Raw genomic sequence first — 21,356 nt, forward strand, 5'->3', positions numbered from 1 at the left:
CGGCAACACTCGCCGCTTATTGTTATTGCAGTTGTGATCGCGGTATACTACTTTTTATAATATTACCTATCGCATACAATCGATATAGTAATATTATGTACCTATTGTAAACTATATAATCGATTCCGCTAAAATAATCAAACGCATAATGCATCAGCAATATTTTAAATAGTTATAATAACCGTATTGTTTTGTCAGTAATGTTTAGATAAAGTAAAAAATATATAGGTATATTATTTACACGTCTGCATTTTGGAAATAAAACCGTTATAGTATGATAAATATAATATGTACCTGCGCTTAAATCAAATACTCAGGCAATCGAGTAGGTATCATACGGACATTTATGTACAAATAGTAATTATTACTATTATATAATCTATTTTTCGATTAAAAATATCCGAACAAAATGTAATGTTAAAATTCCAAAGTAATTACTCATTCGTAGGTACATAAAAAAAGCTAATGGTCAAAGATGCGTGCCGATGTATGCCTATTAATTGCGATCAATAATAAAATAATTATTGTTATAATCTATTTATCTTTTTTTTTTATTATTATTATTATTGATATTTAATTGTAGTAAAAATATTTGGCTCCATGGTCATGAAAGTAATTTGTTGATAAACCCTAGTCATATAATTTGCGTTTGTATAAAAAAAAATCGTCTCGTATCTTTATGTCTTACTGTTATAGTGAGATAAGGTTAAATGTTAATAAAATGTCATGGTGTAAACAAATTATAAGCATGGTTGCTATTTTCCGAAAAAATCTCACTCGACGACGACGATGTGACGATTACATAAGTAGGTATAATATCATACTGCAACTTTTGTCCGTAGACAAAAGCACCCAAGACCATGCAGCGTGCAGATCTAATAGTTCATTTTACTTTTCAACTATAACCCGACAATCCTACAGTTATATAGTACCCTGTAATGGCAGAAATTAGTTTTAAAGAAAATAATATTTAGCGCACTGTGTAACCTTGCAAACTTCACAATAATTCGTTCCAGTGTCTATAATATGTTAGATGCAATAATAATATTGTTCTCATATATACACTAATAATATATGTCGAGGGACATGCCGCACGCGTGGTTTTTATTTATCACATATATATTATAATATGGAACGCGTACAATGTGCATAATATGGTACATACGTACATAATATGTTACCGTCAACGATTTGATATTTAAATGTTATTCGTACATTAGAAATGAATTGCTGTGATTTTAGAAAAGTTTATATTGTTATTTAATTATAATTTACTTGGACATCAATTATTATCGCACTTTGATGTACAAAGTGTATTTTTATTTCACTCTGCAATTATTCTTTTTCTCATTGAGACATCATAATAATACTGTTGTTTCCAGCAGTAAATTGACTACACTCGTTGTATTTCTAAAATCGTATAGTCTAAACTTGATAATCAATAATAGATAACATATTATCTGCATGAAAATCAAAAATATTAAAAATTAAAATTACTATCGTCAATATACATCAAAATACTACACTATTGAGTTAAACATATTTAGTTATACCTATATATCATAATATACCTAACTCAATATATAATGACTAATGTATATCATGACTATTTATTATTTTATTATTATCCATTTTAAACAATACCTGAATTTAAGATATTGACGGTAACATATTATTATTATATAAGAGTATAGTATGATAAAAACTACAGAGGGGTATATTTTATAAAGCGTAAAATTGTATTATAATCGTAATATCCATTAGGGAAGTAAAACACTTGGGAGATTTTTTTTTTACCATCCAAAAACTTTGGTTCGGCCCAGCTGCCATGCACACATACACCATAAACACATATCTATATATAATATACAATGTAACATTTGCAGCTCTCTATTCTTTTATTTATATATATTATAGTAACGTACTTGTATCATGTAAACCCATATATGCATACAGATATTATGTATATAATATATCGTATGTATATACATACTCGTTGGATAATTGTTTTTCTCTTTTTGCATTCGAATATTTACACCTCGACTTTCCGATCTCGTATATGACGAACCCATTGTTCTCTGGTTCCATTCAACTGCAATACACAATAAGTGTGCGAGTGCGTGCGTGTGTTTCTAATGGAGTGTGTGAAGTTCGTATTTTGTTATAATATGGGAAAATATGATTGTTTTATTAAAAAATAAAAGTACATATAAACATAATATATTGATTAATATACATTTAAGACATCACATTATATTGCATTTATATATTATATTGTTAAATGTTAAATGATCGAATTTTGAAAAAAATATTAAATATCCATATAGAATAACAGTTATCAAGCTCCAATAACAATTGGGAATAAATTTCGAATTATATAAGCAATAATAATAAAAAAAAAAATTACCAAAAGTGAAGTGAATATAGGCACAGTAATCGTATATAATATACTGTGTAAATAACACCATCAAACTGTATTACCTATATAATATATTAAGTACATAATTTTTTGAACCAACATTATTTTCACAATTCTGTCCTGCATCGCAGTATTATATTAGCCAAAATTATATTATAAACAAAGTTCAATTTAAATAATTATCTTTAGTGACTATTTACTGTTTTTTTCTCGACCTTCGGTGTATCATAATCAATATCCTATGTATCAATAACTTTGGAACACATTACTTGGGATTTGGGAAGAATCATCATCCTTTTATAATATTATAAAGCTTTTAGTAGAAGAATAATACGATTAATGAAAAACAAGGACAAACGGGATGTTTATCGATTGAAGATTTGACAACTTTTTATTTAATTTTCTTTAAAATATGTATCAGATGTCTCTGTATTGTAAATATTATAAACGTATAACGAATTTAATAATATTACGTGTATGAAATCCGCGTGCGCTTGAGTATATATTGTACCTATACAGAAAATAATGTAACCGATGGAATTTCGTGTATAGTCATTGTGTGCACATACGGAACAATGTTGTTTCGTGTTAGACCTTGTCACATTTTCACGCATTATTATTATATTCGTGTGCATGTGCGCAAGTGTGTATATTTTTTTTCACACTCCACGTACGTGACGATTGGCCCTCCTACTCCGAAGACTACGAAGACGAAGCCGACGACGACGATGTGAAGTCGAAGGCGCGTCCGTCAAACCGCAACGGCGGCGACGGCGGTTGTGGTGGCTTTATAAAAAAAAAAAGTAATAATAATAATAATAATAATAAATAAATAAATAAATGAAGAAAAAAAAATCCGACTATTTTGTCGGTTCGCACGTCGCGGTCGCTCCGCCGCCGGCAGAGTACATATATAATATACGGGCGTTTTGCTTTCGTGCGGCCAAAAAAAAAAAAGGTTCCTATACATATATAATATTTTCTTGTGGGTTCACACACACACACTCACACACATAGACCGTCAAAACCTATATTGATTTTTGAAACGCAAATGGCTGCTCCGTCGCTACTTTTTATGTGTACCTACGTAGGTATATATAGGCGACGTATTTTCGCTTTTGTACAAAACTACGTAGCTTTTGTATAATATTTAAATTCGTCGATGTATATATATATATACTATGAGTTTGAAGTTATTTTTCCATTTACCTATTATAATATTATACAGCGACTGTACACATCAAAAATCGAACGAATTAATTAATTTAACGAGGTACCGCAATTCAATAACGTATAGTATACCTAAGACGTCGCAACGAAGTAATTATCTTATGAAAAAAGTTTTTTATACTCGTTTATAAATATTTTTATCTCTATTCAAATGTATAATTGTTTGGAATTTGAATATAATTACGTTTTTATCAGTTTTTCTTATAATTCAAATGCGGACAACGATTAATTCAGTTGTCGATTGATCCTAGATTAACTTTATAGAATAATGATGAGCGATATTAACCAATAACTGATAAACACATTTTCAATAAAGATTTGCAAACAAAAAAAGATAATTTTTTTATATTTTTAATTAGTTTTACGTGGTGGTTTTAATATAGTACTATTATAGTATTGTTATAATAATAATAATTTTTATTACAGAAATAAATTCCAATTAGGCACATTAAAATAATTTGACATATGAAAAAAATGCATAAAAAATCCAAAAATATATTTTATTATATATTTTAAATTTTGTTTATAGTAAATAATAAAATATACTATAGACAGCTAATATGAAGGTACATGTCCCATGAATTTCGTATAGACGATCACCAACTATCGTAACGAGTAATGACATTGTTTAATACCCAGTATAGGTCGTAAATTTAAAACAGTATGCACCATCTCATAATGGTGATAATTAATACAAACGGACGATTTGATTTAATTTGAAATTAAAACAATTTAATATATTATTGCAGGACAATTAGTTAAACTGTTAAATATTTTAGGTACCACATAATAATACTATAATGTGTATTCAGACTAGTGTATACCTAAGTATAACTATACACAATATACAACGTAATTACATAATTAAAATTAAAATTGAAAGATGGTAAAATACAGAGAAAAGGAACAATTATAATACTGCTGGCCGTTTTTAGGGCTGTAGCACACCCTTCTAGGCTCTAACCCCAACCAACTCTATAGCCTTATAATGTTTATGAGATTTAAAAAAAAATAATTATTATTCACTACATATTATATATGTTTTATAGATATGTGATGTACGATTAATTTTCATAAAGTAGGTATATAGTTAAAAGTTAACACAGGAATAGACATTATCAAAAGCGTCTATTATGTGTATACACTTAATTATTAATTTGTCCGTGAGACTTATAATTTGTCCATTCTTTCAATGACATTATTACTGTGATTCTTTTCCTACAAAAATGTAATGTAATAATATTTTGTGTATTTTTTTTTGTTACAACGCCTTCAAAACAGTGTGTAAAGTTTTTGCATTGTGTATCTAAAGATAAAATTACACTGTACTGTCACGACATCATTGCAGACGGTCCCGATCGAGTGACACGATCATTAAATATCTAAAAATACAATTAAGTTCGACGGGAATAATATATTAATATATACTTACATCACTAGTTTATTAAGTTTACCCTTCAAAGCGTAACTATTTCAATAAAATTAAAAATTAAAATAAATTCACAAAAATATATTCGAAGTTAAACCGAAGTTAAATTTCTTAGTTTATAGTGTAACTAAATATTTCGTCGTAATATTTATAATAGTATAAAGTCTTTTGCTTAAACGAATAGCTATTCTATATGCTATATGCTGTTATTTTAATATTATAGGTTCGATAGTCTTGTAAGGTGAATTGATGAATTGGTATATTGGTATATTAGTGTAGATCACACATCTACTCTATAGTGCCAAAACAAAAAACGAGAGAAAAATATAAGCATTATACTATTAAGTACTAAGTAGTAGCGAAATTTGTAGTGATAACCATAACTACTATTATCGTGTGCTGTAACAAAGTAACTCGTTAAAGCAGTTTTGGGTGTATACTTACAGTACTTATACCATCTTTTTTATTATACTCATTACACCTATTATTACTACTATAACTGCAATTCAGGTTAGGATGTAAGCGCATCATAATGGAATAATAATATAATATTATGTATCTATTGTAACTTAATTCAGATTAACAAACTTATAGATTTCAACCCGTCGACGTCGTCCAACTAGTCCACTTATCACACATAACAACGTGTATCATCTTCACAATATATTTTATGCAATATAATATTATGACATGTGCTATTTAAATATGTTATTTGAAACGTCGTGGTCGTGTTTTTTTTTTAATTATGGATAATGATGTTAGCACTAATGATGATGCAATTTTTCTTCATATAGCGATTTGATTTGTTTGTGTTCAGTCGTAATAAATTATTATTGCAACAACAAAGCACACGCATCGTGTATTGTACACGCGTTTTAACATGCATTTGTTATTAACAGCGTGCAGTGTCGTAGGAAACCAGACGATTTTTTTGGTGAAAGATTGGAAATAATTTGAAAAATGCGTCAAGACGTGACCAAAAAGTTAAGAATCGATCGACGATAAATAGTGATTATAACGTTGGGTATTTTATATGCTGCAGTCTAATATATATATTAAATATAAGTATATAGGTAGCACCTATACTTATAAGTATAGAAATACCACGCATCCCTATTAAGTGTCATACATATATATATATATTTATTAGGTATTATACAAAATGGGAGTTATATTATATTTAATTGCAATTTCAGTGTAAAATACTGACATTACTGACTAGCAGATTATAGCCTATACCTAGATAGTAGATACCCCATAGTATACGATCTGCAATATTATATCTTTACTATCAACTTCTTGACGAGTATAAAATAAGTAAAAATGTACATAACAACATAAGTATAAATAAGTATATTATAGGTACCTACATCAGGAACTGAAAAAAGAAATCGTAGTACCTATGTATAAAACAAAGATAAAACGAATTGTGTAGTAGAATTATTCGACCACAGAGATTCGATAATATAATATATATTATAAGTGATGTATAGATTTATAATATGTGAATTATTTTCTATTCGCGTGATATTCAATATCGTATTGTAACTCTTATAAGTATGCGACATTTAACCGAGCCTTGACTTCTGTTTAATTCTCTCTCCCCTTTCGATAAAAAAAACCGTAATTTATTGTTATTGTCGTCCGAGTGCAGTTTACATTCAATATTATATTATATCGTCCGACAATATTGTATCGTATGGTCGTAAAAACATGTACGATGATAAATCGTATGAGATCACCGATATACTCGAATCGCAGGTCACACACGTGATAGCGCAAAATGCACAAGTACAGTCTTATAACAGTATTCGAGTGCTGTATGTGCGTATAAGTGCGTTGATAATAAAAACCCTAGAAAACCTTATGGATAACGCCGCAGCAGTCGCGATTGTTGAGGTCAACATGGTATCGTGACAGTAATTTAATTTTTATATATATTTTCGATAAGTCGTTTAAGTTTTTTTTTGTAATATTATATACGATAATGATAATCTATAGCTTTTGTTACACACACAAATTAAAAGATTTATACTTTTATCACGATTGAGTTTGGGTTCTTTTTTTATTGCTTGTAATTCGTTAATTGTTATTACGTATTATACGCTCTATTATATTGGCAGCTGATTAGGATTTAATATGACATTATATACTCTCGAATACAATATAATGTATACAATATATATATTATACTTATAATAACGACATATAGATATGATATATTAGATATGTACATTGTAATATATTTTTATATTATTTTTTTATTGCCTCGGGACATTATATCGTCGTGATATCATTTAACGATGCGATTGTAGAAGTCAACCGAGATCAAATTCAATTATCGAAACGACTTCGGGTTAAAAATATTATCTGTGGGGTTCTTACAGGTTTTTGTGTCTATATATTATAATATATCAACTGTACATTATATACATAATATATAAATGTATAATATTATATTATAAAATATACAATAATATTTTTTTTTCTTCAATGCTGCCGTTAAAATTTCAGACAAGACAAATACTAATTTTAATAGATATATATGATAATATAAATTAAAATTGCGAGTTGAAAAAAAAAAAACAGAGTTCTTAACATCATTTTAAACGTGTATACGACATCTATATGTTGCTTTTTATGCCTATTATACTTTAATGATTATAAAAAAATACGTATAGGTATATTGTAATTTTTATTTTTACGTTCCGTGTTTTCATTATTTTCGTATTTGAATAGGGTTAAAAATACTTTTCAAAAGTGGGCGAATATTATGGATGGCTGACAGTATATAAACATGACATGCGGAGCTCGGAGACGACGCGTGTGTGTAAATAGAATTTCCCATGTACCTATTTAATATATTTGTATTTGTCAATAGTTTAGGTGGGGAGCATACAGTTTTTGTGTAGACAAATAAAAAAATAGAACTTAGGGCTGTAAATGGTAGGGGTGAATATTATGGTGTAGATGAGGTGGTAACCTGCTGCAGGTGAGCAAACGGCAAATATATTTTTCATTTTCCTGTGACGGCCATTGGTCCTATTTATACATGCATATAAAAGGTGCGGTCAAACCAACTAAAGGGGTAAAAACAATAATAGTTCCGAAAATAATTACATTTTTATGATGTATCTATAGATACCCTAAAACAGTTTCGTTTGAATTTCCAATTACCTACTATGATAATTTTAAATTAAAATGGTTCCTTTTTATACCTATAATGTATGTGTTAGTAACTCGTACATAACCCGCAGGTGCCACACTCACACTTATTAATACGTATTTTGTTCATATAGTTCATAAATGTTTTACGTTACATACGTATTGTCTTTAAATGCTTATGTGTGTATTGGCTCTTATATTGTAAAATTCATATGAAAACTGTAAACTTAAGTTAAAATTAAACAAAAACAATGTCAAGACATTTTGTTATGATACTAGATACCATTTGACGGGCCCAGAAAATCTATGAATTATTAACTACAAATTAAACATATGATCATCAGTGAAATACTATATATTACCTATATTACTATCACACATGGGCATTTTATATTCTATAGCTATCGAGATGCAAAACTTTTTAATTTTTACATTGATGTTTATTTGTTGAATATATATATAGATAATATGTATAATATAATGCGTAATTACATATTATAATGAATAACTTATTAAGACGAGTAATAATTTTTGTTGGCATTTCAGATAAATGTGGTATGGCAGAAGACGGCAGTCTCAGGGTAAACGGGAAAGGAAAGAAAATGAGGAAGCCTAGAACCATTTATTCAAGCTTACAGTTGCAACAGCTCAATAGACGTTTCCAGAGAACTCAATACCTAGCACTACCTGAACGAGCTGAACTTGCTGCATCCTTAGGACTTACTCAAACTCAAGTAAGTTTTGTTATTTAATAATTAATATTTTTTTATTTCTTTTTGTTATTATTATTATTTCGAACCTTGGTATAGCCGTATATAGTTTAATTTAAAATTAAATATAAACCTAGATATACATAAATTATAATTATTATTATTTTATTTTATTTTATAAATCAAATAACAGTAGGTATACATAATTTAACTATATTTTAAACAAAAACAAAAAACATGTATTAATTTTAGAACGTAGGTAAAGCTAATCGATTAACATTTTTAAAAATTAAAGTATAATTATGATTTTAATTAATTTTAATTAAACGTATCGTGTAGTGTTTACCGTTTAAACACATTTATTTCTAAACGTACTTAAGGGTTTGCCGGAGGAGAATATTATTTTCATTGCCCTTCCCATCACCCTGTATAAATTAGTCGTAAATATTACATATTAATATTTATACGCCTAGTTTATAGGTACTTACTAAAAATTCTTAATAGTAATAAATATGAAACACTTACCGTAGTGTTAGTAAATACACATTTTAATATATATAGAGCACATAATTTAATCTAGTATAATTAAATAAATATACATTTTTTTTTTAATTTTAGTTTTTAAATAAATAATAATTAAATTATTTAAATTAAAATAAATTAATATATATATAGTAATATAGTTTTTGCACTGCATAAGTCTTAAGCACATATGCATTACATAGATAGGTATATTTTTACATTATATTAAATAGTATTAATTAATTTTACTATAGATATTTTAAAATATATATTTTATACATTTTAACGATATTTATCATATTAAGACATAATATATAGCGATGTAAGATAGGGTTTATTATATTATTTAATAAGTTAATATAATCAATTTATGAATAAAATTATATTTAAAAAAGTCATCTTTTAATCCTACTGTTATTATTTAATATAATTTTTTTTTTTATAAATTTACATTTTTATTTTCAATTATATCATAGAAGTATATACTATATATACTAACTTGTACGGCTATACTCAAACGGAATAAATTACACCTAGGGTCTTTTACTTGCAATTCATAATTAATCAAAGCTAGTTAAATTAATAAATTGTAAAAAAAAATATGTTATTTTAAATCATAACATACCTTCTATAGTTATATAGTGTATATTAATTACCAATTAGTAATAGTTTAAATCAATAGATGTGTTGATTACTTGAAAATACAAGTTTTCCAATACATAGGTATCATTTTAGTAGTATTAAGATATTATTAAGCATATAAGTACCTATACATCTAATAGCAATGGCCATAACGTTCTTGTTCTGCGTTTTGAAATGATACACATTATATTACTCAAGTTTTAAGTCAATAATGAGACTTGCAATAGGTATATGCTATAGTTAGGTATTATATGTAAAATACATAGTGTAGATGAATATAATAAAATATAATACGTTTCAAGCGGCAGAATTAGGTGTATAGTCCGATTGTAATATTAGATTACAAAGCTGTGTCTCCTGAGTGTATACATATAATATTGAAATCAAACACGCCCATTACGGGATGTTTCTGCCTATATAGATTTTAAAACTCTTTTGGAATGAGATAAAACGGTATGCGGAGTTATCGTGCAAACCATCTCCGCACACGCTGCATGCTGTAGGTGAACAAAAAGGGAAAAATACTACTTTGGCTGTCGCGATCACAGTCGTGTGTGGGTAGTTGTGGGTTAATGATAAATTATTATGTAAGACCTAGATAAACCTTATAGACACTATTATTATGTTATTCCGTGTTTATATTTTTCATATATTGATATATCTATGTACAGCAAACGTGGCGTCCGGTGGTTAGTGTCATGTACATATTGTGTGTGTAATGTGTGCGTATATAAAACTATAAAATACGATTTATTATCTCGCCGAAGTTGGCGTCGATGATGATGTAGGTATAACGTACTAAAGTGGATAATATTAAAGAAAAAAATAAGCCCACCGAATTTGTATACAACTTTATTATAACGTTAATAGTATATTATAATCATTATATACTGAAATTAAATCGTTCCTGTCGCCACGTTGTAAAAGTGCGATAAAATAATTGGCATAGTTCTTCGAAATTCGTCTGATTGATTAATCAATCGATTCCAACGCGTTTTTTAGGGGAGGAAGGATAAAATTAGAATAATACAATTTGATATAAGGTACATAAAAAATAAACATGATCTATTTTAAACATTTTTTTTAAATTTTAAACTAGTTAATCATCAGTAAAAACTTCTTACCTATATATTATCTTACACTGATGTGAAAAACGACCTAAAATGTTTCAATTAATTTAAAAATAATCCTTTCTGTTAAAATTAAAAATAAACTTTGTATTTTACGTTTAATGCATTGCCTTTTACATAATTTCACAATCTTCTGATAAAATAGTAGTGATAATTAAATACTTAATAACAATGTAAAAACTTAATTGATAAAATATATTAATGTAAAATTATAAAACGTTATACTTGTACTAGTTAAATCTGTCATTTTATAATTAGTAACTTTTTATATTGAACCAATACATAATATACGAAACTCGAGTCAATTGTTTTCGTAAACTATATTTTCTCGTGCGTGCTATTCATTATGATTTTTTTTTTTTGTATACGGTTGATACCTTTAATTCTCAGTGAAATGGCGATATTCGGCGTATTCGCGTGTGAGTATGAGTGTATTGATTATCGGTCGTCTAGGTATAAAATATACGTTCGTGCACACAATCGGACGTACAAGAAAATAGGGTCACGTATTGCTTGGCGAGTAAAATCTGGGGGAGAGGTTTGAGTTTCAGAGTTAAAACTTGCGTTGTACGCTCTTCAAAAATGATAGTCATATAGTTTCTGTACCCATTCGTCTTATTGTTATATTATATTTGTTAAGGGGTGGTCTCGTGGATTTACATAAATGATGAATACATCGTATATAAAATATCGAAAAATAAAACGTTGAATGCCAGTGAATTCGTTGCTGAGAAAATCGTCTGTGGAAAAAGAGAACGATTTTTTTTCGGTTTCATCATAATATAGAGGTATAGAGCAGCTATACGGAACGCGAGCGTTTTCCCCGGGGCAAGTCGAAACATGGTTGGGCTGCAGCGGCGGAGGAGGCGTAGGCGCAGTGCGGCGTGGTTCGTCGTGGTTCGCGGTGCCGCCGCTGACAAAAAAAATAAATAAAAAACGTATTTCTAGACGACGGCACGATTATGTTTTGTTGTATATAACTATATATATATATATATATATATATATATATATGATATTGCAGCGCTCCGTCGCGCTTACGTGACTACGAGAATTTCAAGGATACGAATTCGATATGCCGATATTTCTGACGCAAGAAACGAGAGCGTAAATATATACTAGGTATATACCAACCTCCGTGTAAACCTAACCTGAGTATACTAGTATATATAGGTATATACCTACCTGAGGTATATACCTATGATGCATATATATTTAAGCAGGTTCGAGAATGATGGCTCGGCGAAGACAGCGACGAAAGAACGAAGGAACGAAGTATTATATATAGCGTATACATAGGTAGGGATTTGAAACGGTATACCTCGTTCAAATATATATACAATGTGTGTGCACGGAAAAATCGGAATTTCCTTCCGATCCGTTCCGATACAATAGAGACGTGTCGAATTATTCCTTTGATATCTTGCCGATAAACGTCCAAGATGAAGACGGGGGGGATTGAAAAAAAAATGCCTCCGCCCATTGTCCCACGAAAGGTCCCTCTCCCCCGTGTCCGCTCGTCAATGGGTCCATCGCGCTCATTTAACCGTGCAGTTTACAACGACGACGGTCGTTAACGATCGATGGACGAAAAATAATATATGTAGGTACCTGTATAATATATGTAGAAAAAAATCTCTCTTTCACGCGAATCCGCGTCGGGGATGAGAGAACGGATGACGACGATGATGACGATATATCTACGTGTATTCGTACCTATATATGTATAAATAGTTGTATTCGTATAGTTGTGGCATTATTCGTGTGTAGTGTAACTATATATACACTTGCGCTACCAAAAACTTGGAAAGCGATTCATCACCGCGGCAAAACGCACAACGCTCGCTCGACTTTCTCTCTTCGAACATCGCGTTACTTATATGTCGAATAAACTATGTTCCCGTGACGTCCAAAAATAAAAATTATAAACCATCGTCGACCGACCCAGCGCGTATGGATATAAAATATTATAATATATTCACATGTAGTCTGTATATTTTTTACGTTTTTTGATATATAATGTGTACATAATATAGTATATACTTCATATAAAGTAGTAAATAGACGGTACATGCTACATCGTATAAAACGGGATTGTAATTTTAATATTCATTCTCGTTTTGCGTTTGTAAGGATTTAAAAAAAGTATTAATGAATGTGTGAATATACTGTATAATACTATGTATAATATAAATCATTTATTAAAAAGCTGTTTAGTACAAAACTATATTGTCGTATAATTATTCCTATAGCGCTGTATATATAGACAACAACGCGTATTGGTGGTGTAACAATAAACTAATAAAGAGTTCCACAAGACGTTTTTATTTTTTGAATTTCGATACTTTAGTTTTATTTCAATTGTTCAACATATAGGTAGTATAACAACAATAATTTTTATAATAACAATAATACACGATATATACTACGGGATGATATTATATTACAATACAAAAATACTATGTACAGAAGGTGTTCGCGTGCCATGTAACGTCGATGGCGGAGGTGTAAATTATGTGCGTTTCCTTGTATACTTGTACGCACGTATATGCAGAAAAAGTCGATATTATTATTATAAATAATAATAATAATTACAATAGTGAGTGTGTGTGTGTGAGTCGTACATGCGGCATTGCGTGAGAGGCGTAACCACCGCTCGCGGAAGTCGTAACGCACCGACTAGGGGGTACGAGTGAGGGTTGAAAGTTCGATTTTTAACCTTGCGATACTATACATGTGTAGAAGTATACAAGTGCCACGCCCGCCACCTACCAACCCCACCGATTCGCCCGTTGATCGCGCGTGCGCGGTAAACGCCTGTTCAGTATACATATGTATACAAGCGTCTGTTTTCACCCAAAATATAATGATAATAATAATAAAAGTAATACTACTGCAAAGGTATCCGTGTTCATGTTTATAAATGCGCGTCCATTTCCTTTGTCGATGACGACGACGAGAGTGCTTACGAATACCTACACACTATACTCTCGCGGTACATCGTTTCCTTAAAAATTGTATGATTTTTTTTTAGTGGGAGGGAGTAAATCAATTGTTTTAGTATTTTCCATTCTGAAACAAAAGTAAAAGTCAACGACGTTTTGATTGCCAACAAGCATGCTGTACAAGCGATAACCGTTTATTACGTTTAGTACACATGAAACAAACGAGCAAAGTACCCATAATAATATAATGTACCTACTTAATACCGTATTTTTGGTAAATTATTGTTTAGCGCGCGCAATGATGACATCCGCAAACTGTTGGGGTAATTATAACAACATCGTTGCTGGTCGCGATTTTAACGGGCAGTTCATTCACACGGACGTGCTCGCGTGTCGTCGGTGAAAATAATAATATATTATATATAGTTTTTTTACGTATTGGTAGGTACCTCCTACCGTACATCGAAGAACTTACTCGTTCCTCCCCTTCTCCACTTACCCCATACCGGTTCCCAACCCCGTCGCATCGCCGTGCGTGTTTACCGATTTACTGTTAAAATATTTAACGCCAATCGGACGTGTACGTGTGTATGCATATAATATTGTTTATGAGTACGCGCACAAAGCGAACCTATTATAAAAAATATATATAGGTATATGATAAAAGAAAAATAGGGCTGCCACTGACAAAACAACAACGACACAACGATACTGCACGATATCCGAATATAATGGCTGCGGCCCGGTTGCCGTTAGGTATATTGTTATAATATACGTTTACGGAATAATATTTTAATAATGTTATAATATGAAATGGAAACACATTAATCGATTGGGCGCGTTCACATAATATAATATATATTATTATTATTTTACGGTTTTTTTCTTTCGTTTTTTTACGACACACGACGACGTGAATAGTATAATATATATATAATATATATTTATATAATCTAAATATATGCACGGTTATTATGTATTGTCGAACGGTCGTGTCGTGAGTGTGTGCCCCTTCAGCGGCCGCGGCGACGGTGGCGGGGGTGTTAATTGCCGTTTTCCTTTGACGGACTGAAAACTAAACAGTCTTATTAATAATATTATTATTATTATTTTTAATTACAGCGGGTAATTGTCGGGTAATAAATAATAGGTAATAGATTTTTTTGTTTTGTTTTTTTTTTAAATAATAACTATTTACAAAACGTTATTTTTTCTATATCGTTTATAGCTTAATTATTTTTAAGTACCTTGGTATAATAACATACGCGTCATGTTATACTTAAGTTTTGGCTGACGTTTAAAAGTATATATTATTATAGTGGCGTAATTAATATTTAAACACTCAATTATTTAAAACCGTTAATTTAATAATTATTATAATCGTGAACCTATTGTCATAAAAAACTCAATATAACTTTTAACTCCGATACCTATTAATTATATTTTTAATCTAACATTATCTATATGTATATTGCAGTATCTTTATATACATACAACGGAGTACGATATTTTTAATTTAATATTAATGACGTGATGATGTGTAACACGTACGGCGGTAAATGTCTTGATTGCGTTATAGAGATAAATTAATAATATATATTTTTATTTTTTTTTTTTTTGATAAGTAGGTATATACCTACACAGGTATTACTATTAATATTACTATTACGTTATCATACACGATTTTTGATGATTGAAAAGTCCGTTTAAAAAATAACTATTATACGCTCCTCATAATAAACCTGAAATGGATTCCACACTGCGCACACACAAAGATTCATACACATACACCAGATTCCCTGTAGAAGATATTATAAATAATAACGATAATAGTTTCCTGCACTTAAAATGTTTTTTTTTTTTTTTAATAGAAAAGCAGTTCATTAATATTCTATTTACAAACGACTATGATTGCATAATAACGGCGTCGAGCGTACAACAGTACCGTCAATACCGTCTGTACTTACTAGTAGTCTTACTATACGAATTTTGCCTACGAATTTTAGTTCTTATTTTCTTTTTGCGAAATCGAATTCATTTATATGGTACCTACCGATTAATATGACAGTATTATTATTCGTTCAAGTGAATTGATCGTAGTCTGCGATGTTTTAATCGATGTATAATGCATTATATCGTAGTATTAACCTATAAAATATTTCATGGTGCGCGTAGAGTATCGTCGTCATGTAGGTATATCATGATATAATATCATCTGTATTATACGCTAGTATGGTAGTAAATAAATAGGTTGGTCCAGAATTTTCCATTGTTCAAACTCCTTATGGGCCTACAACATATAACAGAGAAAAACGATTTTGCTCTGAATCCCTTCAGTATCCAGGTAATATAATAATTATATTACAGATCGCAATCGATGTATATTACCTATATATTATAATAGTATTGTATTGATATACTTGTACCAGCTAGTCGCGGGTATCGTTTACCATGCTCGAGCAGGTGTTATTATTATATTATTATTATAACTTAGGACTTGGGTGTTATGCTATCGCGTATAGTAGTAAGTTAAAACGATGACAATGATAATAATATAATAGCTCGTTTGCAGTGTGTACCGTGTATCGTCATCCGAATGCTTATTAGGAGGTATATATATATATACCGTATAGTACCTATTTGACCATTCAGTCTGAACCTCTCGTGAGCATATTATACACAACGTATAGAGTTTATGTAGTAAGCAGTTATAGTAATAGGTATAGGTCAGGTACCTATATAAAACAGTTTAACATGTATATATATCGTGTACACCGCGCGGTCGTGATTGTTGGTCGGCTTAACGTTTGTACAAATTGCATTTAACTCGTTTGTATATATAATGTATATTTAATATATATCTATATAATATGCCTTATAACCGATACGTCGCATATGTGTGTGTGTGTGTGTGTGTGTGTGTGTGTAACCCGCCTCTTCTTACGAGCGTTTGAACATATATAATATCGGTATAGTTCTATATGTATGCTGCAGTGTACATATATACATATACGAATCGGATAACGTGACAGTGCTGCAATGACGTGTTTATACTTGTGATTTTCTCGCAGCAAGGGAGGGTGGATTCGATTTTTTTTTTTTTTTATTCGTTCGTCAATTTAATGGTCTGCTTTTACCGATGCAGGAGAACGCCGGTTTCTTTTTTGCACACATTTTCTCGACATCAAGTCATATAGTAATGGAAATATTTTATACGACAGAATACGACGACCCCCTCGCCGCCGCCACACAATGAATACATCTCATCGGAGCCATCGTCGCATATATATAGGTACGCATTACATCACTTCAATCGTGCGTATAAACGGATCATCGATCGTCGCTCGCGCGAATAAAACAATATAATATATATTATAACTATCATTATTGCACACTTTAATAATACGGTCCCGATATGCGACGAACGAAATACGACATAGTCCATTACGCATAATTACATACATTCATCATTCTTCTATATATTTTAATTTATACGTATAATATACTAACCTCGGAAAAGAAAAAGAAAAATATATTACGATAGGTGCTGCCTCGACGCGCACCATAATATATAGACATTTCGAGATTATATAATGTAAGTTGTGGCGAATTTTTGAGGGGGGAAAAAAATTCGAGATTTATTAGACATTATATGTTATCGTGCGTTTGCGTAAGGCCCCGGAGGCACGGCATTGGATAGGCCGGATTTTTTTCCTATAGAGTTGAGGGGAGCGAGTTTGACGTGGTCTGTTATTATCGGCTCGACTGTTAAGCTGGAGATGCAGAGTACATATATATATATATAACATAACTTCTTTCGATCTGAATTGGTGTACACAACTATAATATAATATATATATGTGTGCTGCCGCCGTATCATCTCGCGTGGCGATGGAGATTTATCGCACGCGATCATGCGACCGATCGCTGTAATTTATATACATATTATACGGATTTATGTTATGTTATTAATATATATATGTAGCTAAACTAGAAAACGACCAAATTGCTTTGCGTGTGGCACAGAACGTATAGTAAATATATTATTATAATACAAGAACGACTTGAATTTTTCGTCGTCAGGTTAGGTGTATTACTGCGGACAAAGTACCTACACATACAAGTACTCACGATCATACGTGTATAATATATATGTATTTTTTTTTTTTTGTTCCAAAGAATCGAACGGACTATATAATATAATACACGCCCCATACGCGCGTTAATACTATTCCTATATACCATGTATTTGTAAGTATATAATATATACATCCAAACGGATACTATATGTATAGCGGCGGCTATATAGTGTACATACATATTATATTTATACATGCATCATACGATGGCGTTGGCGCGTAGGTACCTGCCCGCCAGTGCAGTACCTGTACACGTATAGGTATATGATGTGCATCATGCGTGCGATTGTATATATCTATAATATATTATATATTATTCAGATTTTTATTAGGTATTACAGTCGGTTTATGCGAAACACGTTTGTTCGGAGGCTGAACGTCGTAGTCGTCATCGTCGTGCAAGATGTGTAGGTACCTATAAATATATATTTGTATATAGCTATATTGTACAACGGGATAACAAAGAAAAAAATTTTAAATAAAAAAAACTCTACGCCTGTTTTGGCTAAATTGCGGCTACCCGTGTTTACCGCGCCATCATGTTAAGTAAAATATATGATCGAATAAAAATTATATTTTATTATATACTATGTGGTCTTCCGACGCCGCGCTTGTGTTATTATACTACTTATTATTATTACTTGTACATATATTAGGTATTATGTACTGCAGGTAGTAGTAGAGCCCTGGTATAGTATAAACGATGTATATCATTTAACGCGCGTTTAATAATACGTTAAATTATACATTATGTACACCGAGTACTACCTGCAGCCTCTATGTAATGCCTGCGTTTTCAGAGACGAATTCCTCAAAAGAAAAAACCGACCATTCGCTACGGCCGCGGGCGTTTCGCCGTTAAATATTTTCAAACAACATTCCGAAGCTTTCGGTCCGATCAATAGTATTGAAATTGTAAAAGAAAAAAAAAATAATAATAAAAAAAAAAATCGTTCAAATTTTTTTCCAATAATTTTTTTTTTAGAAACACACGATTTCTCGGACTCCAAGCCGCGCGCGGTGATGTATATATACTCGCGTTTGCGTGCACCGAGTTCGCGTACATTTGCGGCAGTAACTACCTATATTCTTGAAAACGCGATGTGTTCGAAACGTGAAAAACTGGATAAAAACGGCGTGTACAAATGTTATTGAAACGTGTGTGTGTGTTTGTATGTGTGTGTGTGTGTGTGAGTGTGTGTGCGTATAATGGACAGATGTGCGCGTGAGTGTCTGCGTTTGTGTGTAGGTGTGTATATGGTTGTGTGTACGTGTGCGTGCGTGAGCATACGTAGTACAACTTTTTTTTATCATTATTATTATTATTATTATTTCGTCGGAAACCACATAACGTGCTTGGAGAGGAAAAAAAAATAAAAAAAAATCTGGCAACCTTGCCGTGTCGGCCGTGTGTGTACGTAATAATAATAATATATAGGTACGCGCCGTGCGGCAGAGGAAAGACGACTTCGACGACGACGACTACGACGACTATACGACCACGACGACCGCGACCGCGACGAAGACGACGATGACGACGACGGCGACGTCGCTGCAGCGTGTTATAGGCGTCACTGAAACAATTTTTACTCTAGGCCAAAAGGGGCGTAACGCACGAACATATAATATTTTACTTCAACAAGTGCGCGGGAGAGAACCGCCTCCAGTACCATTGCGTTGCGGCTTATAATATTATTATTATTATTATTATTATACTCTCAAGTCCCCTGCTGCAGCAATGACCGTATAGATATAACGTGCACATATATATATTATAACCTTGCCGTGTATCCGTGCGTTTTTTTTTTCTTCGCCCGAACCGTCTTCTTGGTAAATATAAAAAATAATAATAGTACCGCCTAGGTTACCGCTCATGTTCATATATAACATCAGATACCCTTGTATATTATAATGCCCGTGCTAGTGTCGTAACCAAACTATAATATTATATAGGTACCGCGACTTTCACGGACGCGTTCGGTCTTGTATGCACGCGGTCGAATTGCCGCGATCGACAATCATTTGATATTTTTTTCGTACCTATACCTAATGATCATCAAAATAATATTATATTAAATATTATGATTTAGTCATAATCGTTTCGGTCGTCCGAATCCGCGAAAACTTCATCGTGTACTTGCATCGTATAATCTTCGAATGTGACCGAAGTAAGCGAATTCATATACATCGTCTACCGCGCATGTTTATATTATAAATATATTCCATTTCATTGAGCGTGCATGTATAACACACACACATATATAGGTGTACACATTTCGCCGACTGTATAATATACGTTGTGGGATGTCCTAATTAGGATTTTTATAATTAGTAAAACGTCGATGTTCAAACCACGTCGGTGTGTACGTGTACGCGCCCGCACGTGTGTGTGTGTGTATAAACTTATGTATAAATATATATATATATAAGTGTATGCATGCAACCCGTCCCTCCCCCTTTGAACATGCGTTCCAGCGACGATCATTACGAGTACATACAACACACCGCCTGCCCATATAGATACAGGTTATCCACAAGCAAGGCCGTACACTTATACATATACATATTATATACACGTGAGTGTGTGTGTGTGTGTGTGAACGACGACGTATATTCGGTTTTCAGAATCCATCAAATCAAAATGTGACGTATATACATCATATTATATACGGCGTGGTATTACCTGCGGTTCGTGATCTCGATTTTGGGAGAGGAAAAAAAATCATTAAAATATACTCGTCATTTCACGAGAACCGCGCATCGGCTTAAAAACGATTTAACAACAAAAAACGTTTCGGTAACTAAAGTTTGATAATATGATATAATATAGGTACAATTGTACCCGTATTATATTGTATGGTTTATTTTTTTATTAATTGAACCGTGCCATTTATTTATAAAATATTATGCGTAGATTATGTTTATAACTTCAGTGACAAAACATCTGTCATAATAGTACATCTAGTCCCCTATACAAACATATACATTTTGAACACTAATTTTTGGCTACACTCGTCCGGAGGGT

The 21,356-nt window shown here is 31.4% G+C and overlaps 1 protein-coding gene across 1 annotated transcript in view; it reads left to right on the top strand.

The window, feature by feature from the left end:
- The window catches only part of LOC114130361 (homeotic protein distal-less), a 104,978-nt gene that overhangs the window by 13,138 nt on the left and 70,484 nt on the right, over positions 1-21,356 (top strand). The window contains exon 2 of the mRNA XM_050205251.1: positions 8,790-8,977. Within this exon, the coding sequence (XP_050061208.1) occupies positions 8,790-8,977 (188 nt within the window). The remainder of the gene's footprint in view (positions 1-8,789; positions 8,978-21,356) is intronic.

This window comes from Aphis gossypii, chromosome X (assembly GCF_020184175.1).
Source record: "Aphis gossypii isolate Hap1 chromosome X, ASM2018417v2, whole genome shotgun sequence".
Lineage (NCBI taxonomy): Eukaryota > Metazoa > Arthropoda > Insecta > Hemiptera > Aphididae > Aphis > Aphis gossypii.